The following is a 27,368-nucleotide window of genomic DNA, read 5'->3' as shown; positions in this document are numbered from 1 at the left end:
TTAGGTACATTTAACATATGTACTTTTAACAGGCTTTCATTGATTCCAGCATCTCCATAAAATGCTATGAATGCTTCTGAAAACTGATACATTTGTGAATGAGGTTTCTGTTGTTTTTTCCTTCTTATTTGTAAAAGTTCCTGATTCACAAGCACCCAAATCCTCTTGTAAGCAATACCCTGTATGGGTAGAAGAACACCTGTTAATGAAAATAGAATGAGGGAAACTAAAAATTGTTGCCTCTTTCCCATAGATCTTTAATTTCTGAAGGGTCCACTGATGTTGGTTTCCACATATTTTAAATTATAGCTTATAATTTATCTTGTCTACTGCAATATGTGTATGTTTTAAAAGGTACCTCTCCCCTTTCTGGTTAGTGGAGAATTTTGTTCCCTTCTGCTGGTTACTAGAGAATTTTGTTCCCTTCTTAACGCAAACATAGGGCAAATAAAACCCCAACAAGGTGAATGACAATACAATAATTATACAAATAGACAATAATCGTAGCTAATGATACATCAGTGTAGATGAGATGGTGTTAACAGTGCAGAGTAAAAGGAAAAAAAAATCCCAAATTCAACCCAGGTAAAAATATAAATATGACATCTGCTTCCTACATAAACATGTTCTAAAAGAATCACTGAATGAGATGGGAAGAAAGACAAGCCTCTGAGGGCCACGTTTGTGCCTAAAGCCTTATGCACTTGACTATAGTCCTCAACGTCTGGATCAACTTCAGTGCAAGAAGGTGAATTACTGAAAGCCACAAGCTTCATATGTTACAAATGATTCAGTTATAATAAGACCAGTATCCTTTATTTAAAGGTGAAAAGGAAAAGGCATTTCTCAGTATGAGAATGAGACAGTATACAGAACTATCAATAACATCTCTTATTGGTATTTATTTATTTATTTCAGAATAAATGTGGTATTTCAACTTAGGCCCAAGGCATCTCAATTCATACCTTTGCTCAAAAGCAGGCATGTGAATCAGATGGAAAATGGTGTGTGTGTATATATAGAGAGATATTCATTTTTTTGTTCCATTGTATATATACATTCATTATTCATTATTTGCTCCATTATTTTGGTTCCCTATTAAACAACCCCGATGCAATTGTCAAATCTCTTTTATTTGTAATGTTTTTAAACACAAAATTGGACTGACTGAGGGTCCTTACTGAATTATCCCCACACTCCAGTTATATAGGCGCCAATTGTAGGTCAGTCTCCAGCACTTAGCGCTTAATGACATCTTCCCTTCTTTCTGCCTCTTTTAGTAAAATGAAAGCCAAAGAGAAGTACCAATCCGACGTGTGGTTAGAAATTGAACACCTGAATGAGGGTGAGGAGCTCAGATCTAAAAGGGTATGGGGCTAGTTGTTGCCTAGGTCAGGACCTATTGCCCTCCCCTCCCATGGGTCCCTGTGGCCATGTGAGAGCCAGCTCACTGCTCAGGTGGGAGAACGGCAGCCTGAAATACCAGGTTAGTGTGTGTGTGTGTGTGTGTGTGTCTACTCTTGATAAAATGTTGAGAGAGCCATTTTGTTTGGTCCAATTTAATACAATGTAGAGATTTTTCTATCACAGTAAAAGCTTTAAGTGGAACTACCTTTTTCAGTACCATGAAATAGTTCATAAAAATGTTTTTGTCATCGATACATTTTTGTTTTGCACCAGACACTTCCCACAACCTGAGGCGAGGCCACTCTGGCCGTCTGCCAGTCCGCTATGGGTCAGGCTGGGTAGGGCTGGGGCAACGCGTGTCCGCGTGTTCCAAGCTGTGTGAGGCCGCGTGGGGAGGCAATGTGCGTCTGGGGAGACACCAGGGAGACTCACTCAGACTCGCATCAGGATACTAGTCATCTTCCTCCACTTTTTGGTTCTTGGAGTACCTGCTTTAGGCCATTTTCAGCAATTTATTACCCCCCCCCTTTTTTTCCCCATTAAGATTTCCTGGACATTTTCCCATGAATCAGGAAGCGAAGAATTGTCACACTCTTTAATACATGAATTCGTTAAATTTTCTTCCCCTGTGACAGTATTACTGATATGAGAATTCAATAAAAGTAAGCAGTGAATGTTACCTTTAAATGAAGGGCTATTCTGTGTTCTGAACAGAGGCCATTTCTTACACAAATCAGTTAGAGGACCTTCCATGTGTCCGAGCTCTCCTTTCTGTTCTCTGCATGGTTCTGTGGCTCACTAGGGGGGCTTGCACAAGCTGACGAATATTCTGGAGGGCAGGGAGCAGGCTAAGAAGGAACCTGAGATAGACAAACTCTGGAAAGCAGTGACTGTTCAATAAATATCTGTGGCTTGGCTTTTTTGTGGACAGTAGATGAAATAGTTGAAGAGAACTCGAGGGCCCTTGTGAGGATGAGAACCAGGATAGGTTCTAATTCAAGAGCGATTTAAGGAGGCACTGAACATGGGATAAAAGATGCGGAGCATTCGGGTGGTGGTGGCCCAGGGGCGGCTGCTCCAGCGAAGTCAAGGCCACGGTCTTGCCCTCTGCAGAACACCACTGGATGGGGTATGTTGGGTGCCAAAACATCAATTGCTGGGAGTCCTGATGGGCTTGACATTTTTAAGAAGGAACCTAAAAAAGAAAGGCCATATATCATCATCATGCTTTGTGAAGTTAACATTTTAAGCTCGAGTTTTATTTTTTACCATTATTTTGTGTCTGAATGCTGCAGAGCAATAAAATCTTTGTTCAGTGTTCTGTGACACTTCTGAACACATTTCCTTACTATTGACTATTGACTATTAAGCGATCATGTTAAGGACTTATAGCTGAAAAACTTCTAGCAATGTCACTTGCTAAAGGTATGCTTCCTAGAGTCTCAATCTGTGCTTTTCCATCTCTGATATTTAAATGGAATTATAATCATACTTCAAGACTTCACTTTGAATACAGTATATTTAAAATTAGTACAACTGGTAGATGATAAAGTATAGAATTTCTTTAAAATTTCTTTGGGGAGGGGCACCTGGCTGGCTCAGTCGGTAGACCATGTGACTCTTGATCTCAGGGTTGTGAGTTCAACCCCCACGTTGGGTATAGAGCCTACTTAAAAAAAGAAGAAGAAAAAAAAAAAACCTTTGAGGAAAAAAACCCATAGTTGGATAGTGTATTCTGTCTAAATAAATCATATCTTGATACTTTGATAGAAGTTTTAAGTATAACTAATATTTGTTCTAGACCTGCCTATGTTCTTACTACAGATAATGTAGGTTAAGACATGCACACTGCGTATGGGGCGGGGGGGGAGGGTGGTGATGTGAAATGGATTCCTGGCGGGGGGAGCTGGTACTGAAAAAGCAGCCATCATTCGCCTGACCATGTTTCTGAAATCCCCTCGGGTCATCCCAAAATGTGTTAAGTTTCATTTAAATGTAATACTTTTACATTTAAAAGAAAAAGAAAGCAAAGATGTGACACACAGGAATTAAATTCGTGAAAACTTAATTTATTTCTGTACTTTCCTCATAATTTTACCATGGATTTGCTAAAAATTGTTTCATTTGAGATGCAGAGTTCTAAGATATAGTAAATTTGTTTAATTTATATGAATAAATAGAAACATTTTGATTTAAATATGTATACATGAGAACTCAGATCATCTCTGAAGAATATAGGCTGAGAAAAATTTTAAATAGATTAAGACCAAAAAAGCATGAACATTAGTTTTAGTTTTCTGGCTTAAAGCAAGTTTGCCCTTGTCTTCCAGGGATAGTGCCAGAAGACCCAAGGTCATCCTCTGTGGCTCTCTGTGACACCGCCACCGGTGCTACAGCTCAGTGTGAGGTAAGTGCGAAGCTCCTGGAGTATGTTTTGCAGGCTCCTCAGAAGTTACTGATGTTCTCAAAATCGTACTTTCCTCTTGCACTAAAACCATTGTGACACCCTTCCAGGTGAGAGGCGCAAAGGCTTGACGCAAGCACAGGGGAAAGACACGGGTGTGGTGTGAAATTAGGCTACAAGTTTACGTAAGATGTAAAGTCATTTTAGTCATTTGATTAAAATAACGGACAAAACATTTTACATGGTGAACTATGACACACAAACCGAGAAGTGCCTCAAACAGCTGTGTGACCGGCACTCAGGTGCGCACGGAAGCTTGGCTGACACTCCGGGGACGCTCGCCGCTGGGTAGCAAGTTCTCCCTCTCTGTGGGGGCTGCTGCTCAGGGTATCGGCCCCCTCACCCTTTGTTATGTGTTCACACTCCACAGAGGATTCTACTTTAAAATGCACATAGTGGAACCATGCTGTTATACAACAGTGTTGCGTTTGTGAGTGTCATTCACATGGGGCATAGTATATTCAGCTCGCTCTGTGTAGTGGTCCATTATATGAACATGGTGGAGTTTGCTTCCCCATTCTATTGTTGAGAAACTCTGGATATGTGTCTGGCTGCAGTCAGGAAAACAGGAGCTGTAGCAGTTATTTTATTGTATTTTCTTTTATTTTAAGATTTATTTATTTGAGAGAGAAAGAGAGAGGTAGAGCATACGTGCACAGGCAGTGGGGAGGGGCAGAGGCAGAGAGAGAGAGAATCTTAAGCAGACTCCACCCAGCGCGGAGCCCAACTCAGGGCTCAATCTCATGACCCTGAGATCATGACCTGAGCCGAAATCAAGAGGTGGAGGTTTAACCCACTGAGCCAGCCAGGCGCCCCATGTATCAGTTATTTTAATAGAGACATTTTATTTTATTAATTTTAAACAGCTTTATTTAGGTGCAACTGATATACAATCGATGTACATATTTCATGTATACAATCTGACACACACAACTGTGAAACCACAATCAAGGTAACAGACGTACCCATTACCTCCAGAAGCTTTCTTATGCCTCTTTTTCATTGTTGTGGTAAGAACAGTAAACACGAGATAAACCCTCTTCACAATTTTTAGGTGCACAATACAATATTGTTAGGTATAGGCACAGTGTTGGGCAGCAAATCTCTAAAACTTATTCATCTTGCATAACTGAAACTTTATGCCGTTGACTGACATCTCCCCGTTTCCCCTGGCAACCACATCCTACTCTCTGCTTCTGTGTGTGACTATTTTAGATGCCTCATGTAAGTGGAATCATTCTGTGATGGGCTTATTATATTTCACATGTCCTCCGGGTTCGTCCATGTAGTAAAGACATTTTAAAACAGGCATCAGAGGACTAACAAGGCAAAAAGCAAACACTGAGGCAGGAACTACAAGAAGCAGCTACCACCTCTGGGGCTTGTGAGACATACGGATGGGGCTGGGGTTTCAGAACCTGGAAGCCTGGAAGACAGGCAGGTTCACAGAGTATGGAAGGGAACTGCAGACTGGGCCAGTGACCTCTGGGAGGCAGGGCTCTGCAGATGATTATAGAATCGTTGTGCCCTGGGCAAGAGGAGACACCCAAAATCAGAGATTGTCGACGCTAATTCCTGAGAACCACTCTGGTTCCCCCACCAGGGTCCACCAGTCAGCACGGAGCTATGGCACACTGGGTGGCAAATGACATTTTGGCCCGGGACGGTCTCTCAGTGGGCCCAGTGGTCCATGCCTCTAACTTGGGGTGAGTTCCATAGTCATTGAGTATATGATGGGAATAAACATACTCAAGAACTGGGATGACCCATGCACGATCTCCATGGCCTGGGGCCATTCTTTGTAGGATAGTCTCGTAGGCAGGACCCTTAAGTGATCCCTAAGTTCCATGCCACCTGCTGTACAAATGCTCTAATATCCCCTCCCCTGAGTCTGGGCAGGATGAGTGACAAGATAGACTATCGACTCCCATGGTTAAGGTACGAATGAGCTGAGCTTGAATGAGAAGGGAGATTACCCTTGTTGGACCTGCCCTAATCATAATATAATTACTCGTTACAAGAAGTTTGTGTCTGAGGGACGTTCTCCCGTTGACCCTGAAGATGCAGCCCCCATGAGTTTGATAGCTGCAAGGAAAGGAATTCTACCAGCAACCTGAGAGCTACAAAGGGGACCCCAAGCCTCAGATGAGACCCCAGCCCTTTCCAACACCTTGATTTCAGCCTTAGGAGACCCTCGGGGGACTAGGAGCTACACCCAGACTCCTGACGTGCAAAACTGTGAGATGACGGACCGGTGGAGGGTGCCGACTTAGGGTAATTTGTGAGTCAGCAAGAGGAAGCTAAGACAGATAGTAACGCAAAAGCAATGCCATGTCCAGGGCCAGTTGCAGAGCGCAGTGCGAAGCCCTGAAAAACGCTGGGCTACTTGTCTTTATCGGTCCTCCTCCGCTGCCTGTTTGTTCTGTGCAGAAGCACACAGATCTTGGACAATGCAATATTTTATTGAAACTTAATCACATGGTGACTCCAACTGCAACTCCTATTCCCCATCTGCTTTCTTTACTGGAGAAAAAGTAACACCTGCTTTATAGTTATCTATCTTACAGATGCTTTTTTTCCTTTTATACCAATTTCTAACTTCAATTTTGTACGCATATTAATGATCTCTATAACTGCTTTTTGGCTGATAGTAATTATAAGTCATTAGTTTCCATACATATATCTATTTCAGAGATGTGAAAATGTTAAAAAAAAAAAGTGTGTCTTATAGTTTGTAAAATATGGCCAATGACAAACCTTGAAAATAACTGCAGGGAAAAGGCAATAAAATGTGTCATGCCATATTCAGAAAATAATCGAACAGATCTTCTGGAAATGAAAATTATATGGACATAATTGGCAGGAAAAATGAACAGAACAGAAGGAAGAATTAGTGAATTGTAAGACAAATCAGAACGGGACGGAGAGAGAAAATTCTAGAAAATACAGCAGAGAGGATAAACATAGCCCGAGCAAAGTGAGAAGTCTAACCAGCATTTGGCCCAAGCTCTGAAGGGTGAGCAGAGAGAACAGAGCAATAGTTGAAAATATAACAGTGAGACTTTTTCAGACTCAGGAGTAGATCCATAGACTCAAGAAGCTTAGCAAATCCCAGGCGTGATCAGTGAGAATAGATTCACATCTAGGTACATAGCGAAGCTGCAGACCTACATCTTACATCATCCAGAGTAAAAAAAGATAGATTGCCTAAACATGAGAGCAGATGGAATGATTTGTGACTTCTTAACGGTATCACCAGAAGCTTGAAGAAGAAAGACATATTCATGTGAGGTAAGGACATCACTGTCGACCTAGAAATACATGCACAGTAGAAGTATCTTTCAAGAATGAGGGTGAATTTCTTTCATTTACAGACGAATGAGAACTAAGAGGAGAGAATCTGTGGGCAAAACAATCTCACTGAAGGAAATTCTCAAAAAGGTACGCTAGGCAGAAAGAAACGGGTCTCAAAGGATAGGTCTAACATAAGAGAATATAGAACAAAGAAAGTGGTAAACACATAAGCTAATGTAAACTAACGCCGACTGAATAAAACAGTGGACACAATGTCTAGAGGACTGAAAAACAAAACAAGATGGACTTAAACTGGAGACAATAACATTTAATTCAGGAGAGAGGTAAGCGAATCTACAATAGTCTGAGATCTGGGTGTTGCCCAGGAAGGACGGGAAAGATTTGATCACATTCAGATTTGTGAAGTTAGCTGGGCACGCTTTAATTTCCAGGGAAACTACAAATAGAATAGAAACAGTATGAAGACATTCAAAGGCAGAAACAGCGATCACAAACAGTCAGCTACTCTAACGAGACAAGAAAGGAGAGGCAAAGAAATAGTGAGCAGACGGGACAAATGCTGAGCACAAACCAAGATGGTGGAAAGAAATCTCAGTAAACACTAACCAAACTGATTGCAAGAGATGAAAACACTCCAGGGGCAAAATAAATACTGTCAGAATAGATAAAATAAAATCTAACATATACTACATTCTGTTCATGAGGGAAACCTCTAAAACCTCCAAACTTAAACTATAGAAAGCTTTAATGTCAGTTAGACATTAACTGAAGGGAGGCTGAGATCACTAAATAAATAATCAGATAAAACCTAACACACAAAATGCTATTGGCAGTAAAGAAAGTCATGTAATTATATAATGAGAGGCTACTTTTACCTAGAAGTCATACTAGTTTTAAATATATAGGGACCAAATAGTGAGCCTTAAATATATGTAGTATGGGACAGACGTACAAGAAGAAATAGAAAAATCCTCAATGATAGGCAATTATTCAGTAATTTATAGGATGTATTTGAATAAAATGATAACAAAATTGACCTAATGGACAAATACAGAACAGGGCACACAACAAATGCTGAAAGCACTTTCTTCTTAAAAATCATAGAAACGTTTTTTAAAAAAATGAGCAGACGGACCACAAACTAAGTCTCAACAAACATCAATGGGTTGGACTCATGGAGAGTATGTTGTCTGACCATGAAAGAACTAAGTTAGAAGTATTTTAAAAATACATGTTAAATTCCTATACATGTAAATTAAGAAATACATTTTTAAGTAAACCATAAGTCAAAGGAGAAATTCTAATGGAAATTAGAGAATAGTTTGGACTGACTAATAACAAAAACACTACACATCATTATTTGTGGAATGCAGTGAAAGCAGTAATTAAAACTTATGTACATAAAATATAAAAGAAGAAAGCCTGAAAGATTAATGAGCTAAGCATCCATTTTTAGACGTTACAGTAAAATAGCAATTTAAACTTGAAGAGGGTAGAAGGCAAAAAAAATAATAACCTAGAAGCAAAAATTCATGATATAGCAAAAGTAATAAAATAGAAAGGAACAGTAAAGCCGATAGTTTCAACTTTGATAAAAACCAATAAAAGTGACAAAAGTATGTGATGGTTCATTGAGAAACAAAAATGGGAAGAAAAGGCACATAAGGCCAATATAAAAAAATGGTAAAAAGGACATCATATCTGAGGCAGATAGTTTTTTTTTAAGGATTTTATTTATTTATTTGAGAGAGCGAGAATGAGAGAGAGAGAGAGAGAGAGAGCACATGAGAGGGGGGAGGGTCAGAGGGAGAAGCCGACTCCCCACTGAGCAGCAGGGAGCCCGATGCGGGACTCGATCCCGGGACTCCAGGATCATGACCTGAGCCAAAGGCAGTCGCTTAACCAACTGAGCCACCCAGGCACCCCTGAGGCAGATAGTTAAAGATAATGTAATACATAATAACTTTGGACCATTTCAAAATATGAAAAAAATTTCACATCAGTATGCAAGAAAAATTTCGACAAATTATTAGAAAATATCAATTATTCAAATCAACTCAAGAAAAAAATGTGAAAAACCTGAATATTCCTATAATTATTAAAGATATTCAATCTGTTGTTAAATATCTTCCCCCAATAAAACTCTAGGCCCAGATAGCTTCTATCAAATCAAGAAATAATTCCAATCTTACTGAAATCTTCCAGAGAATAGAAAAGGAAGAAATACTTCCTGTGATGGTTAATTTTGTGTGGCAACTTTACAGGGCCATAGGATGCCCAGACATTTAATCAAAACCTTCTGTCCGTGAGGGTGTTTTTGGATAACATTTGAACAGACTGAGTAGAGCAGACTGCACTTCCCAGTGTGGGTGGGCCTTATCCAATCAGTTGAAGGCCTGAAAAGATCACATACGCTGACCCTCCAATGAGTAAGAGGGAACTCCTTCTGCTTGACCGAATGGGCTGGACATTTGTCTTTTCTTGGACTTGAATTGAAACATTGTCTTTTCTTTCGTCTTAAGCCTGCTGGCTTTTGGACCGGGACTTGTACCATTACAACTCTTCCAGCTTGCAGACTTCAGACCTTGGGACTTTGCAGCCTCCATAATCATGTGAGCTAATTCCTTTTAATAAACCTTTATATGTCTACAAAGTTAAAGTAACACATATAAAAAATATAAAGATATATAAACAAATAAGTAAATATATATATATATATATTTATTACAAGGAATTGGCTCACATGAATATGGTAAAGAACCAACAAGAGATAGATGGATCTAGATAGATGTACTTCTCCTGATGGATCTGTTCCTCTGGAGAGTCCTGACCAAAAAGGATTTTGGTGCCCAGAAGTAAAGTGCTGCTCCAGTAAATACCTAAAAATGCAGAAGTGGTTTTGGAACTGGGTGATGCGCAAGGCTGGGAGAGGCCTGAAGCACAGCTAGAAAAAGCCCCGATTACCATGAAGGGGATGTGGGTAGATTACAGGCGTTCTGGGTGATTCTGGTGGGAGCCGGGAGGGAAAAGTGGGGAGCTGGGGAGAAGGCCTCCATCCTCTTAGAGAACACATAAATAATCACAACAGAGCGCTGGTGGAATACAGATAGACAGTTCTCAGACGGAAATGAGGAAGAGCTTACTGGAAAGCCAAGGGCAGGGAAACTTTGTTGTAAAGGGGCAAAGAACTTGGCTGAACTGTGTTCTAGGGTTTTGTGGAGGGTAGGACTTGCTCTATTTAGTAGAGGAGATTTCTGGGCCAGGTACTGAAGGTCTGGCTTGGGTCCTTGTTACTGCAAGAGGAGAGAAGTGAGTTGAAAGAAGGAATCGTCAAGCAGGGCTGAGCTAGAGGGGAGAATACCGTGTGGAGGCGCAGGGACTCAAAAGGAGGAAGAAGCCCGGGAAGATGGACACAGATGTTGGAGCTATGCTGCGGGGAGCCCAGGCTGCTTGGGGCCACGGTAGCTGGGGTGGCAAGGAAGGATCCGCCCCAGAAAGCCTCAGAGGGAGCCGGGCCCTGCCTGTGGGCTTCTAACCTGTAGAACCTCTATCTTCATCAGCAGGTTGCTTCCACTTTCCCTGTAGGTTTGTCCGAGGCCCTGCTACACACTACAGACACGCTGAGTCTTCAACAGTGAAGGACGGGGTCAAGGCCTCGTGGAAACAAAGCCTGTATCAGCTGAGAGACAGAGGACTCACCAGAGCAGCCTGCTCTCTGCCCAGGGTCCAGCTAAACGAGAATTAATTAAGAAGTGAATGAAGCGCTGAAGGAAATCTAGTTATGGTCACTTCTTATGGAAAGTAGGATGGTGTTGTTGCTACACGTTCACTGTTCTGTTTTGATGAGTAGATAAAAAAGCCTTTTCTTCTTGATCCGTTTCTAACCCTGGATTTAATAGACTATGCTTTTGCAAGCTGAAATAGAACATTTTCTAAATTAAAAAAAAAAAGGAATCAGAAATTAGAAGTTTAGAAAATTTTGAAGCCTGTCCATATCGCAAAAAAGGAGAAAGCTCTTCCTGAGAACACCAAGGGCATGGCTGAATCACCATTTGGTAAAGACATCGTGGCTGTGACTCACGAATTTAAGCAGCCCTGTCAGCAGAGGCCAGGAACAGAGATGGCATTAAACCAGCAGAGACACGGACAGTTTGAAGGGAAGGGGACAGACAAGGCTGACGGAATGAAGGACTGGATTTTACAGGGCTGGACCACGGAGCTACTAGGCTGTGAGCGTGCACTATTCCCTGTATGGGCCGGGGCCCCTGGGTGGCTCCGTTGGTTAAGCGTCTGCCTTCGGCTCAGGTCATGATCTCCAGGTCCTGGGATCGAGCCCCGCATCGGGCTCCCTGCTCGGCGGGGAGCCTGCTTCTCCCTCTTCTCCCTTTCCTCCCCAGCTCAAGCTCTCTGTTGCTGTCTCGGCCTCTCAAATAAATTAAAAAAAACAAAAAACAAACGAACAACCAAACAGAGCCCATAAAGGCTCTCACCACAAGCTCAGGGGGGCAAAACTATGTCTGTCCTCCTTGGTTTCAGAGGGCAGAGCAGCTGCAGAGTACCACGTGGGCCACGGGAGGGGATACTGTCACCTCAGTGGGCCTGGATGGGAGGACATGGAGCCAAACTGGATTATTCTCCAGCCTCAAGATCTGCTGGAATTTGCCTGTTTGGACTTGCCTGGGACCTGCCACTCCTCACTTCTTTCCTGTTTCTCCCCTTTTGGAGTTGCAAGGTCTCTCTCCCTCCCCCGGGCCTGTATTTTAGAAGCACATAACTGGTGTAGTTGCACAGATTGACAACTGGAGAGGAATTTGCCTTGGGACGAATCTACTTCTAGTCCCTCCCAGACCTGATTTCCGTGATACCAAGAGCGGACCTTGGGCTTCTGACTTAGAGGTGGTGCTGGAATGAGTAAAGGCTTTTGGGGATGTTGGGGTGAAATGCAAGAATTCTGTATGTGAGAAGGACATGAATTTGGGGGGACAGGGACTGTAACTATAAAATGAATTGTGTCTCCCCCCCCCCCGCCATTCTTATGTCGAAACCCTGATCCTCAATGTGACTGCATTTGGAGATAGGGTTTTTTATAAGATTATTAAGGTTAAATGAGATAATAAGGTTGGGGGCTCTACTCTGATGGGATTGGAGGGCTTCTCTCCCTCCTTCCCTCCCCTCTGCTTACCCCTGCCCCCCAAGTGAGAATGCAGCCATCTGCAAACCAGGAAGAGGCTCTCACCAGAACCCCACTGTGTTGGCACCTGGTCTTGTTGGCACCTGGTCTTGAGCAATAAATTCCTGCTGCAGAAGCCCCCCACTCAACGGTACTTTGTTTTGGCAGCCCTAGTTAACTAAAACATTCCCCAGATCATTTTAAGTGGCTAATGTAACTCGATAAGGACACTATTAGAAGGAAAGATTACAGTCTAATCTTACAATGGACAAAAAGAATTCTTCTTAAAAAAAATTTGTGTTTTATTGGTTTTACATCTGCTGTGAAAAATACAAGTTTTTGTCTTAACTGAGAACATAGCCTTAAGTTTTAGCCACAGATTTAAAAGGTTGTTGAGGGTAAGCCTATAATAATGATGCTCCTATGGTTATTAAAGAAAATTGTATACAACCCAGAATTTTGGCTGAAAATACAGAAGCATCTTTGAGCTGTAGTTCTGAATTTTAACAAGGACATGCATGGTTTCACTCGTGCTGATAGCAATGGTATTCCTTGGAGCAATTCAAAGATAATATACATTGTTTTCAACATATTTCATTGTTATTGCCCAAAGGTGGAACATCTTTGTGAAACACCAAATCTGACCTTTTGAATGATCTTAGCTATACAATGGGAATTCCCATGAAATGCTGAACATGAAGAATTATTTTTAAAAAATTGCTGAACTGAATCCAGTTATATACATAAAAAAATAACACAGCCTGACTGATTTGGTACTATCCCAGTAAGGCAAAGTATGATACTAGAAAATGAATCAGCATAACATATTAACAGTTTAAAAAAACTAAACTGTATAATTTCAATAAAAATCATAAAAATATCTAATAAAATTCACAATCTTTTTAACAAAATCCCTCAACACAAGCTGGAAACAGAAAAGAACCTCTTTATCTCATAGAAGGTATCAGCAAGAGCCACACAATTTTTTTTTCAAAGATTTTATTTATTTATTTGACAGAGAGAGCACAAGCAGGGGGAGCAGGCAGAGGGAGAGGGAGAAGCAGGCTCCTTGCTGAGTAGGGAGCCAGACGTGGGATCCCAGGACCCTGGGATCATGACCTGAGCCGAAGGCAGACACTTAACCAACTGAGCCACCCAGGTGCCCCCAGCCACACAGTTTTTAGCAGCATTTTTAATGGTGAAATATTGAAACATTTCAATGTTTACATTTAAGAACAAGATAAAGATGCCTGCTAAGACTATTTCTATTTGATATAATATGGAGGGCCTTTTCAACATATTATTAGAACTAATAAAAAAAGTGTAGCAAGATGGTTGATTTGCTAATATATATACATATACAGAAATATTTACAGAAATCAATATACAAAAATCAATATATGAAACAAATTGTATGTATAGAATATATTGTGTATACAGAATATATTGAGACTAGCATGTTGATATACAGAAATCAAATGGATTTCTATATGCAGCTGAGAAATATTATGTAATTACCTTTTTTTTAAACAGACATCATTAACAATAGCATAAGAAATCGAGTTTTTAGAAAGAAATATAATAGTAGCTAAAAGACCTCCAGGAAGAAATATTATAAAATTGTAAAGAGGGACATTTGAAAAGGCCTAAGTAAAATAGAGAGTAACACTATATTCCTGGACTGGAAGACTTAATATTATAAAGATCTCAATTCCCCCTTAACTGATCATATATCAGTTCAACCAACATTCTATCAAGATTGAAGATTCAATAGACTATATCAAGATTCAATATAATCAAGATTCAATATAATCATGATAAAAATCCCAATTTCTTCTCCACGGAACTTGAAATGTATATGGAAATGCAAAAGAGCAAGAAAGTAAGAATGTTTCTGAAGATGCAATTGGATGAGCTTGCTCTACAAAATGTCAAGACATTAAAGAACTATAGTAATTAGGGGCACCTGCGTGGCTCAGTGGGTTAAGCGTCTGCCTTTGGCTCAAGTCATGATCTCGGGGTCCTGGGATCGGGTCCTGCATCGGGCTCCCTGCTCAGCGGGGAGTCTGCTTCTCCTCTCCCTCTGCCCCTTCCCACAGCTCCTTCTCTCTCTCTCTCTCAAATAAGATCTTAAAAAAAGAACGACATTAATTAAAACAGTACGGTATTGGCAAACGTATAGACACATAGACCAACGGAACAGAACAATATCCAGAAAAAAAGGTATCTGTGGATACTTATTATAAAGCTAGGACTGCAGAGCAGTGGGGCCAAGACTATGAAAACACAAGCCTCAGAGTGGAGAAAGATACTTGCTCCGTAACAACTAGCAAAGGCTTATATTCAGAGTATACGAAGAACCCTGTCTCCAGCTCAGCAGGAAAGGGGCAAAAAGCTTCACAGGCAATTCATAAAAGAGGAAATCCAAATAGACAATAAACATATTAAAAGTTCTAGACCTCGGGGACAGCACGACACAGTGACTGCAGTGCTTAAAATATAAGCACGTCCAGCAAGCACTGGGAGTATCTGGCGTAATGAGGACCGCATGTACTGGACTATACGCTGTAGCAATCTTGCACATGTATGCCAGGAAATACATCTAAGAATGTTCTTAACAGCTAAAACAGGAACAAACCCAAATGTTCATCAACTGGGGAGTGAATAAGGGAACTGTAGTGTATTCATATAATGAAATGCCGCATAGCAATAAAGATGAATAAGCCACAACTATACACAACCCCATGGATGAATCTCATCAACACAGTGTTGAGGGACGGGGTCACTGGGGGATGGGCATTAAGGAGGGCACAGGATGGAATGAGCACTGGGTGTTATATACGACTGATGAATCGCTGGACTCTACCTCGGAAACTAATGATACACTATATGTTAATTAATTGAATTTAAATAAAATAAAATTAAATTTTAAAAAAACCCCACAGCGTTGAGTGAAAAAAGCCAGGCACACAGGAGAACACACTGGGAACAAAATGAAACTCTAGCTGTGTCGGGGTCAGCCTATGAGCAGGGAGGCTTTCTGCTAGCTGGCCTGGGGCATTCAGCTGGGCCTGTATCACTAGCAGAGAGCCCCGCAGACATTTCCCACAGCCACTGCTGTGGTTGGACTGGGCTCGGGGTTCGTATTATGACTGCAGGACTCATTTCAACAACAACCTCCAGGGAACTCTGAGGAACTGAGATTTATCACGGACAGTCCTGGAGAATACACAGCATGCCCAGGGCCACTCTTTATCGGCGAATTTAAAGCATAAGCCTAGGAACCAGGGTGTGGGAAGGGAGAAGCGGGGTCACTCAAGTGAAACCCAGGGCTTTCTGAGCGAGAAACCCTAACCCTAACCGGTGGGGCCAGCCTAATTCCCTCTCTGGCTGTTTGGCTGGTAGCTGTGTGAGGCAGCGGCAAGTATGTTTATTCAGGACGGATGTCTTTTGAAATGGATGCCTCCGCAATCAAAAGCTGAATGTCAAGCATTTAAATTACCATCAGACCTTTCGTGGCAGGCGTTTACACCATAGTAGTGTTTAGGGATGCATACTTAAGGTGGTAAACTTCCAAACAAACGCGAAGAGGCGATTATTGTGCCCAAGATGGTCTCCTTTGGGGAGGAAGGAGGCTGTGACTGTGGGACACAGGAAGGGCTCCCGGGTGCCACGAGTGTCCCCGTTTCGGATGTAGGTGCTACATCCCAGGTTGTGCGCATCACAATAACTAACATTATACGGTGTAGGCCCTTTTCCCTGTATTTGCTACATCTCACGCGGAAAAACAAAGTCTACTGAACAAAGAGGGAGAGAACCACTGTCGACGGGCGAGCGGGCGAGGCAGGAGTGTGAACCCCCGAGGCTGTGATCAGAGGCCGGGAGGGCGGGGCGTAGGGACCGCAGCCAGCGAGGCGGGAGGACTTGCGCTTCCGGTGTGTGCCGAGCGCCGTGAGGACCGCTGGGGGGGCGCCAGCCGCCGGGCCCGACCCGGGAGCACGTTTATCCGCAGCAAGTGACCGGCAGGCCTTGCTGGGTTTTGAGTTCCAACCTCTAGCATTGGGTTTAAGGACTTTGTTGGGAACCTTGCTGATTTCTTCAATATTAGCCACAGAGAACATGGAATTAATGAACAGGAGTCAGTCCAAAAGCGGGCTTTTAAACTCCCCACACCAAAAAAGCACCAATCAAATATTATGTGAACAGTGTGTCCTATTTCACAAAAAGGGTCACATGAATTAATGGTCAAAGGTGCTGTCTCCAACTTGAGAGGAAAAAAAACAAAAACAGGGCATTTGGGGATTTAAGCCATGTATTGGATGCTGCCTTGAACTGATAACAAGTCCAGGAAGTAATTTACTAAGCAGAGATTTTTGCTTTGCACATCATCTATTATTTCTGCTTCTAATTATCTGGCCTGACTCTCTGAAGAGTTTGTTCTGTTGGCCCAAGAACGTGCTCAAAGCCTTAGGTTTTGTTTTTTTTTTTCCATCAGTGAAGGCTCCAAGACTAAGGGCTGCTCAGGCCGTGCAAGCCTTTCTATAATGTTTCCCAGCTCCCCCAGAACCTCTAAATCCCGAGTTACAGTTGCCATCACCACCACAACCACCACGAGCATAATTTTATATGTATTATTAAACAACAGAAATTCAACTGAGTAAATTTAAAGATCTAATTGGCTTCGTTCAACAACTTACGAATCGGGCTGCATCTGATCTAACAAACAGAAGGGAGCTCTGATGAGTAATACAAACGGAAGGCGTTCACAGGCAGAAACAGGTGGGAAAAAGATGTTATTAGCAAAAGAAAGAAAGGATGGTCTCAGGGAGGTCACCTTCCCTTAGGAGGAAGGGCATCAACAGTGTGATGAGGAAATTCCAGACTGATTGGCTCACAGTTCCAGTGCTGGGAGAGGCTGAAACAGCACTTAGATTAGGTGTGAAGTCTTGGTGGAGCTTAACGTAAGTGACTCCATTTTGAGTATATTGTTTCTTTTTAACATTAAATATTAAGTGTATGAAAATAGCAAAACACACTGTTTTTCTTCTCCAGTATCATACAAAACACCGTGTGCATGCAACCCCAAGAAGGCTCCCCCTTGTCTTTGCACCGATCCCCTCCTATATAGAAATCCTGGAGCTGCCTCTGCGTTTTAAGATATTTTATAACTTTGGAAATCACTACGTATTATGTATTATATGTATTATGTATGTATTACATGTATGTATTATGTATTATATGATCTTCCAAACTCAATTTTAAAAATTTCTTAACATGAAGGGTGTTGGCCTTGAGTGCCTGTGTTTCTGTGTTGCCAAATAAGCAGGGGTTTGTATTGCACTTAATGCGTAACGCAGTGTAGGGGAGGAACAATTCTCCCCTCCTCTCTCTGGGTCTCTGTCTGGGCCTGAGAATTAAACTGACAAGAGAGATTAACAAAACAAAAACATACAAGTTTTAACTGAATGTTCACTTGTATGCGAGAGTCTCCACAAGACAAGAAGTGACCAGAGCAGGAAGCTCTTACACCTTTTAGACAAAGAAACAAATTGTTTGTGGAGACTTGACACAATACAGGGGTTGGGGCTACGGGCAGTGAGTGCTGAAGAAGTAACTAGGAAGATATGGGCGAGTTGAGACGAGGTTTGTTTATACAGCCTTCCTGGCCCCAAATATCCCATCTCTGGTGATAAGAATGTCTTCCCTCCTCCTGGTACAGGGAGGGCACCTTTCACAGGGGAGATTTATCACCTGTTTTCAGGAAGACAAAAGAGGGTCAGAGTGTCCTTCTTGCACCGGACTGTTTCTCAAGTAACTTTAATTCAAAATAATCAATATACCAAATGGGCATACCTTCATTAAGTGCTCCCACAGACAGATTTCTCTTTAGTTTCTAGTTCATTTCTCTATTACCCACTCTGAATGGAATCCACTTTTCGTTTGACATCTTAGCACTTTCCTTCCTTCCTTCCTTCCTTCCTTCCTTCCTTCCTTCCTTCCTTCCTTCCTTCCTTCCTTCCTTCCTTCTTTCCTTCCTTCCTTCCTTCCTCCCTCCCTCCCTCCCTCCCTCCTTCCCTCCCTCCCTTCCTAGGTTTTACTCACTTATTTGAGAGAGAGAGAGAGAGAGAGAACAAGCATGAGCAGGGCAGGGGCTGAGGGAGAGGGAGAGACAAACTCCCCGCGGAGCAGGGAGCCCAACGCGGGGCTCGATCCCAGGACCCCGGGATCATGACCTGAGTGCCCCCGGCGCCCCGTGCCAGCACGTGGCCGCAGAACGGAAGGGCCATGTGTGCGTGTGGAGCAGTGCTCAGTGCTGTGGTGGAGCAGGCTGCTCACTACGGCAGCACTGCAGCGGCAGCCTCGTATGTTGAAATACTTCTAACAAAAATACTAAAATGATAGCTTGTTACTGAGAAATACTGTGATGTTCATGACTGACATTAAGAACTGTGAATTCTAAACAATGAGCTTCTGATTTTTCTTTTCCTAGACAGATCCAGTTGAGAACATATTTGAACAGAATCTCAAGATCAAGTTTTACATCAGTTCTGGGTCCACATCTCCGTCCTCACACAGCGGAGACGAAGCTGACCCAGTTAAGGTGCCTCCCTGGGGTAGCTTGGCTCCCGAACTCTCCACGTGCAACAAAACAAAGGGGGAACGAACCCCAATCAGAAAGAGAGCGGCATTTCTCTCCTAATCAAATATACTGCGTGGCTGGCACGGTCCCTTAGAGGGTATTAAGGTTAACTGGTACACTGGGAGACTTGAAACTCAGATGAGAACACTATTCCCGAAAGTCAGTAACAAATGACAAAGCTTCTACTGGGTCTTGAAGAACAGGCTTCATGACTGTGTCCACTCTGAAGTTTTCAGGAGTCAGGATAGAGCAGGGACATATCATATTGTAACACCAAGTCTGGGGTTATGTATAATTAGTAAGCTATAAAAATACATTTGTGACGATGCTTATTAAGGTTTGAGATAGTTTCTTTTTTTTTAAATTTTTTATTGTTATGTTAATCACCATATATTACATCATTAGTTTTTGGTGCAGTGTTCCATGATTCATTGTTGGTGCATAACACCCAGTGCTCCACGCAGAACGTGCCCTCCTCAATACCCATCACCAGGCTAACCCATCCCCCCACCCCCTCCCCTCTAGAACCCTCAGTGTGTTTTTCAGAGTCCATCGTCTCTCATGGTTCGTCTCCCCCTCTGACATACTCCCCTTTTTTGAGATAGTTTCTTATCTTCTGAACAATGGTACGTAAAACAATGCTTCATTGGCCTTTCCTTCATGTTACTTAGAGACTGTGAGTCGCTGCAAAAGAAAATATTTCCTCCAGAAGTCGATGGGTTTGGTGCCTCTCAGCTCACACGCTCCCTGTGCAGAAATGCCGCTCCCCTCCTGCTCTGCATCTCCTTCACCCCAATTAATCCATTAATCCAGGCAGGGATTCCTTCCTGCCCGCTTTGGAATCTGGGGGCTGGGCCACAAGTTGTGAGGGGGGTGTATAGTTGGGAAAGCTTCGGTGTGCCTTGTAGCCAGGCCAGACGTTATCTGCAAATTCTGCTCAGATTCTCTGAAATTTTGATAACAGTTTTATCTCACTGTTTTAAAAGTTTAATGATGACGTATTTCCGTCATAGAGGAATAATCTATCATAAATCCATACACCTATTGATATACCTACTGCTCACAAATTTAGCAAAACAGGGCTAAATTTCTGTTGTACACAATTTTTGTGTCAGATAAGAGAAATTAGATGAACTGGAAAGCACTGGATGCATGACCTGCACTCTCCTCCCTCCTGGGAGGTTAGCGGACATCACCAGCAGATGTGTGCATTCTTCCGGCCACCTTCTTGTACATGGGCACGTGTCCTTCAAGTGTGGGGACTGCTTTGCTGGCTTAAAACACTCACACACAGAGTCTCCCTATTGTTGTACAACTAGCCGTGCTGAGACACTTCATTCATCCTGACTGCTGGGTGGTATTCCAGTGTATCAGAACACTTAGACTTACAGGACAGTGCTCCTTTTGATGCACATTTGGGTTGATTCCATTTCTCACTACCGCAATTTCTCCGTTATAACGAGCCTGTTGGTACCTGCTGCTTCAGTGGTAGTTCCCTCCCCCCAATCCATGATTTCAGTCATCTGCAGTCAACCAGGGTCCAGAAGCAGATGACCCTCCACCTGATACCCGCTCAGAAGGTCAACAGTCCCCTAACACCAGGTTCCAGTGTCCACAGCATTCAGCTCGCTTCATCTCATCACGGAGGCATTTTATCATCTCGCATCATCACAAGAAGAAGGGTGAGGACAGGTCAAGATGTTTTGGGGGAAGAGAGAGAGAGAGAGAGAGAGAGAGAGAGATCGACCACATTCACATAACTTTTATTACAGTATATTGTTAAAATTGTTCAATTTTATTATTATCGTTGTAATCGCTTACTGTTCCTAATTTATAAAGTAAACTTTTTCATAGGTATGTATGAATAGGAAAAATACAGTTTATATATACAGGATTTGTTACTATCTGTGGTTTCAGGCATTCACTGGGGGTCTATATACATATGGGAGAGTTTGTTATTATCACATATATGCATATTTTCAATATAAAATTTTGGCAACAGAGTGCCTTAATTTCTGGGGAATAGTTATAGATTTTATGGGAACTTTGCAGGTACAGTATGAATTTATTTTTCCTAGACTACTGAAGGCAGCCATCTGATTTTCTATCACCTCGAATACGTCAGCGTGTATTTCTTACAATTAAGAATATTCTCCTACACGTACCGTAATAGACTCTTAATCATAGGAAACAAACTGCGGGTTGCCGGAGGGGAGGGGGGTGGGGGGATGGGGTCACTGGGGGATGGGCATGAAGGAGGGCACAGGATGGAATGAGCCCTGGGTGTTATATAAGACTGATGAATCACTGAACTCTACCTCTAAAAATAATAATACACTATATGTTGATTAATTGAATTCAAATTAAAAAAATAAAGAAGGTAAAAAAAAGAATGTTCTCCTCCATATATATATATATACCCCCACAGTGCAACCATTGTGCCTGACGGTGGCGCATTCCTACCGTCTGACCCTAAGGCCCCATTCAGGTGTCACCAGTTGGCCCCGTGGCGCCCCTCACAACAAAAGGATCCTGGTCAAAATCCTGCTGTGCGTGTGCTTGTCATCTCTCTTCGGTCTCTTCCCAACTGCAACAATTTCTTAGTCTTTGTTTGATTTTGTGACCTTGAGACTCTCAAAAGCCACAGGCCAGTGTCGAGTAGAATGCTCCTCATTTAAAAAAAAAAAAAAAAAAAGTTTCGTCACGGCTTTACGCAGGTTACGCATTGCCGGCCAGAATACCCCAGAAGCGGTGTGGTTTTCTCATCTTTCTATCCCACCAGGAGGGATGTTTGCTTTGACCACTGCACTAAGGTGGGATTTTCCAGGCCTCTCTTTTCCTTGGTAAACGATAAGTATTATGTAGAGAGGTACTTTGAAACCATTTAAGTACCCTATTGCTCACCAAACTTTCCATTTATTTATACCTCTATGGACTCATGGTTTCTTATTTTATTCAATGGCTTACAATCCATTCGTGTCATTATTTATTCTGATGTCCATACAGTCGCAGATGTGGTCTGTGTAAGCCCTTTGGTATTGTGTCCTTCTGACGTGCCTTCATCATTCACTGAGCACCTTCTTTGTATCTGGCAGAACAAGACGCATCAACTCATCCATACGGTATTGCCCCAGCCCTGCATTCTGCCGTTTCTCCAAGGAACACTGATTGCTTTTAGTGGAGAATGGTATTCAGAAGTCTCGTTCTGAGCGTTAGGTGTGCCCACTGCTACTAGAGTATCACTATTCCAGGCCCTTTTACTACAGAAAACTTGTACATCAGTCTAAATGTAGAAAAAAATTTTTTAAGATTTATTTATTTTAAAGAGAGAGACAGTGTGCACGTGCCTGAGTGAGCATGAGCGCGGGGAGGGGCAGAGGGAGAGAAAGAATCCCACGCAGACTCCCCGCAGAGCACAGAGCCCTACGAGGGGCTCAGTCTCATTACCCTGAGATCATGACCGGAGCTGAAATCAAGAGTTGGCCGTTTAACTGGCTGAGTCACCCAGGTGCCCCCAAATCCATCAATCCATCAATCTATCTATCTTATCTATCTATCTATGTATCTATCTATCTACCTATCTATCTATGAAAACTGAGTTCGTGCACACATAAATGACTAATTCCAATCCAACATTATAGGGTTCATTCTAGTTCTGTCTCTTTCCACATTTCTAAGTCACTCCTGTGACCAGTCTCCCATCTCTGCAGATAGCCCATCCTCACCCCACGTGGGCTCTGCATCCACACTCCAGGGTACCCTGCATGTGCACACTCCTCTGCCTGGAGCAGAGAGTTTTTGAGAATCAACTTCTACTCTTAACTTAGCTGCATGTAAAAATGCTCCTTTCCTTATGTCCATGTCAACACTGCCACCAGACACTTGAAATTTTGTAATTCTGATGGGTATAAAGTGGTATCTAATCATGGCTCTCATTCTGTCACACAGAGGTTTTTAAGTTATGGTTTTAACACTGTAAAATTCATCAGTCCTTTCTTTTATTGCTTGCACTTTTTCAGCGTTTTCTGAGAAATCCATTTCTATCCTATATCCTTCTATCCCAAAAGTTCCAAAAAGATTTTGAGGTTTTGCTTTTCACATTTGGGAAATTAGATCTTCGCTTGCTAGGAGATACAAATCAACTATTGCCAGCATGATAGCTGTCCAAGCCCCTGGACTGACTTGTCTATTATTTCCCTGATAATTTGTACAGGCAAATTCCACTTCACTGTGCTTTGCTGTATTGCACTTCACAGACACTGTGTTTTTTACAAACTGAAGGTTTTTGTGGCAACCCCGTGTCAAACAGGCTCTTGGTGCCATTTTTCCAAGAGCATTTGCTCACTTCTTGTCTCCGTGTCACATGCTGATAATTCTTGCAATATTTCAACTTTTTCACTATTACTGTATTTGTTATGTGATCTGTGATCAGTGACCATGACTCGCTGAAAGCTCAGATGATGGCACTTTTTAGAGATAAAGTATTTTCAAATTAAGATATGTACATTGTTTTTTCTTTTTTTATTATTGTAGTACAGTTGGCATATAATGTTATATTAGTTTCAGGTGTACAACATAGTGATTCAACAATTCGATACATTACTCAACACTCACCACCATAAATGTAGTCGCCATACATTATGACATAATTACTGACTATATTCCCTATGCCGTACTTTTTCCTCTCCATGAGTTATTTATAAGTGGAAGTTTTATTTTTTATTATTTTTTTTAAATTTAAATTCAATTAGCCAACACACAGTACATCATTAATTTTTGATGTAGTGTTCAATTAGTGGCGTATAACTGGAAGTTTGTATTTCTTGATCCCCTCTGGTGACCACCAGTTTGTTCTCTGTATTTATTAGTCCATATCTGATTTTTTGTTTGTTCGTTTTGTTTTTTGGATTCCATATATAAGTGAAGTCATATGGTATTTATCCTTCTCTGTCTTACTTCATTTAACATAAAACTCTCTAGGTCTAACCATGTTGCTGCAAGTGACAAGATCACATATTCACATCTTCTTTATCCATTCATTTATTGATGGATACTTGTGTTGCTTCCATATTTTGGCTGTCATAAATAATGCTGCAATAAACATAGGAGTGCATATGCCTTTTCAAATCAGTGTTTTCATTTTCTTTGGGTGAATACCCAGCAGTGGTATTACTGGATCATATGGTATTTCTATTTTTAAATTTTGGAGAAAACTCCATATTGTTGTCCGCAGTGGCTGCACCAGTGTGCATTCCCACCAACAGTGGATCAGGGTTCACTTCTCTCCACATCCTTGTCCACACTTATTTCTTGTATTTTTGATAATAGCCATTCTGACAGGTGTGAGGTGGTATCTCCTTGTGTTTTTGACTTGCATTTCCCTGACAATGCGTGATGCTGAGCATCTTTTCATGTGTCTGTTGGCCATCTGTATGCCTTCTTTGGAAAAAAAAATGTCTATTCAGGTCCTCTGCCCATTTTAAAATCAGATTATTTGGCTTTTTGGTGTTGAGTTGCATGAGTTGTTTATATATTTTGGATATTAAAATATCCTTACTGGATATAGCATTTGCAAAAATCTTCTCCCATTCAGGAGGCTGCCTTTTCATTTTGTTGATAGTTACCTCTGTTGTGCAAGTTTTCTAAAATTTTGGTGTAGTCCCAATAGTTTATGCTTGCTTTGTTTCTCTTCCCTGAGGAGACATGTCCATAAATATGTTGCAAAGGGTGATGTCCAAGAGATTACTGCCTACATTTTCTTTTAGGATTTTTATGGTTTCAGGTGTCCCATTTAGGTCTTTAATCCATCTTGAATTTATTTTTGCGTATGGCGTAAGAAAGTCGTCCTCATTCTTTTGCATGCAGCTGTCCTGTTTTCCCAACCCCATCTGTACCTTCCTTTTCCTCCTGAGTGGTCTTGGCACCCTTGTTGAAAATCAGCTGATCATATAAGTGAGGGTTCATTTCTGGGCATTCCATTGGTGTATATGACTGTCTCATGTCAGAACCACACTTAGCTTTCTAAGTGTGAGACCCCCAACTCTGTTCGTCTTTTCAATACTGTTTGGGCTCTTTGGATCCCTTGAGAGTCTATATGCATTTTGGGATAAATTTTCCTTTTTCTGCAAAAAAACGTCTCTGAGATTTTGATAAGAATTGCACTGACTCTGTGGATCATTTTGGGTAATATGGACATCTTAACAATATTAATTCTTCTAATACGTGAATATGGGATGTTATTCCATTTATTAGTGTCCTCTGGATTTCCTTCACCAATGTCTTGTAGTTTACAGTGAACAAGTTGTTTGCCTCCATGGTTAAGTTTATTCCTAAGCATTTTTTTTTTCTTTTCCATGCTATTACAAATGGAGCTTTTCTTTCTTCAGATATGATCATGTCATCTGTGAATAAATATCCATATATCCTCTTCCCACATAAATTTTAGAATAATATTGTTTATATCTGTAACAAAGCCTTACAGTACTAGTATTTTGAGAGAAGCCGCATTAAACCTGTATTTAATCTAGAGAGAATTGGCATCTTTCCTATGCTGAGTCTTCCAATTCATGAACTCAGTATGCCTCGCCACTTATTCAGATATTCTTGGACTCTTCTCAACAGCATTTTGTGGTTTTGAGCACACAAGTCTTGGATGTGTTTTGTGAGATTTATAGCTAAGTATTTTTTTTTTTAGCAATTGTAGATGGTACTATACTTTTAGCTTCAATTTACATGTATTTGTTGCTAGTATTGTTGAAGTACAATTGATTTTTGTATGCTGATCTTGTAACTTGAGAACTTGCTAAGCTCATTAATTTCTAGGACGCTTGTGTGTGTGTGTGTGTGTGTGTGTGTGCACGCGCGCACGCAGATTCCTTGGAATATTCTATGATCGTGTCATCTGAAAATAGCTTCCTTCCTAATCTGTATGACTTTTCTTTCCTTTTCTTGCCCTACTGCCCTGGCAAGAACTTCTACTGCTATCTGATAAGAATGGACATCTCTTGTACTCATATTAAGGGAAAACAATTCAATCTTTCACCATTAATTATGATGGTAGTTAGCTGTAGGATTTTTGTAGATGCTCTTTATCAATTTGAGGAAGTGTCTCCCTTCCTAGGTTGTGGAGAGTTTTTATCACAAATGGATGTTAAGTTCTGTCAAATGCTTCTTCTGCATTAATGTATTATCTCATGAGCTTTCTGTTAGCCTGTTAATATGATAGATAACACTGATTGATTTTCAAATATTGGATCATGTTTACTTTCTTGAAATAAACACAACACTCATAATGTATATGCTTTGTATATACTGTGGAATTCTATTTGCTAATATGCTCTTAGACTTTTGTATCCACATTAATCCAGAATGTTGGTCAGTAGTATTTTCATGTGTGTACTGTGCTTGTCTGATTTTGCCATCATAGTAATACTGGCTTTATAGAATGTGTTGGGAAGTATTCTCTTTTATTTTGTAAAAAAAAATTATGGAGAATTATTGATAATTATTTTTTAAACATTTGCTATAAGTTTTCAATAAAGCTATTCTGGAGATTTCTTTCTGGGAGTTTTTAAATTATAAATTTGATTTCTTTAATAGTTATCAGGCTATTCAAATTACTTATCTCATATTGTCTGAGTTGTGGTAGTTTGTACTTTTGGAGAAATTGGGCCATTTCATTTAAGAGATTTCATTATGGATACATAATTTACTACTATATCGTGTCAACAACATTTTATCTGATCAAATCAAGTGTGTCAACTTCACCTCCCTGCACATCATTTTACTCTTCCCCATTTGTAATATAATTGTGTTACATATTTCTCTCTATGCACAGAGGGATATTAGACAGTGTTATAGTGTTTGCTTCAACCATCTAACATAATTTAGAAAATTTATCAAGACTATACTTTCAGGGATCATTTCTATAGTTTCATTTCTATAGTTTGTTACTAGAGAGTTTCTCCGAATGTGTGGAGTACTCGAAACCACAAGGAGGAGACAGTGTCCCTTCCTGAGCGTGAAGCTTCTCCAGCTGCCCTTTGCCATTGATGATCGTTTTTCTCCTCCTTTGGGGGAGTAAGAGGGAGGGACACCGGTTGAATGGTTTCTAAAACACACACACACACACACACACACACTATCCTATGTACCCACATTTTCACTCTTCCCATTTGATTCCTTCATTTCCTTTCTTGTAGAGGACTTACTGTAGCTATCCTAAGTATACTGCAGACAAGTTCTCTTAGAGATTTTGTGACTGTTTTGATTTACAAATCACTTAAAAAAATTAGTGGGCTTTAGGGGCACCTGGCTGGCTCAGTCAGTAGAGCATGCAACTCTTGATCTCAGGGTTGTAGGTTTGAGCTGCA

General features: G+C 41.3%; 1 protein-coding gene and 1 non-coding gene across 5 annotated transcripts in view; both read left to right on the top strand.

Annotated features, from left to right (window-relative positions):
* LOC113933958 (serine/threonine-protein kinase MRCK alpha-like) overlaps positions 1–27,368 on the top strand; it is a 68,059-nt gene that overhangs the window by 3,210 nt on the left and 37,481 nt on the right. For 3 of the 4 annotated variants that reach the window (XM_027614329.2, XM_027614331.2, XM_027614328.2), the window contains exons 3-5: positions 1,281–1,345; positions 3,738–3,814; positions 18,847–18,957. In XM_027614329.2, the coding sequence (XP_027470130.1) occupies positions 1,281–1,345; positions 3,738–3,814; positions 18,847–18,957 (253 nt within the window). The remainder of the gene's footprint in view (positions 1–1,280; positions 1,346–3,737; positions 3,815–18,846; positions 18,958–27,368) is intronic. The other variant, XM_027614332.2, reaches the window with a different exon arrangement.
* Positions 26,897–27,104, top strand: LOC113935212. The gene has a single exon (XR_003523962.1). It is a non-coding gene; the product is annotated as a small nucleolar RNA U3 (small nucleolar RNA).

Source organism: Zalophus californianus, chromosome 13 (genome assembly GCF_009762305.2).
Source record: "Zalophus californianus isolate mZalCal1 chromosome 13, mZalCal1.pri.v2, whole genome shotgun sequence".
NCBI classification, from domain to species: domain Eukaryota; kingdom Metazoa; phylum Chordata; class Mammalia; order Carnivora; family Otariidae; genus Zalophus; species Zalophus californianus.
Note: the sequence above shows the minus strand (reverse complement) of the source record. Positions and strands in the feature narration are given on the sequence as shown.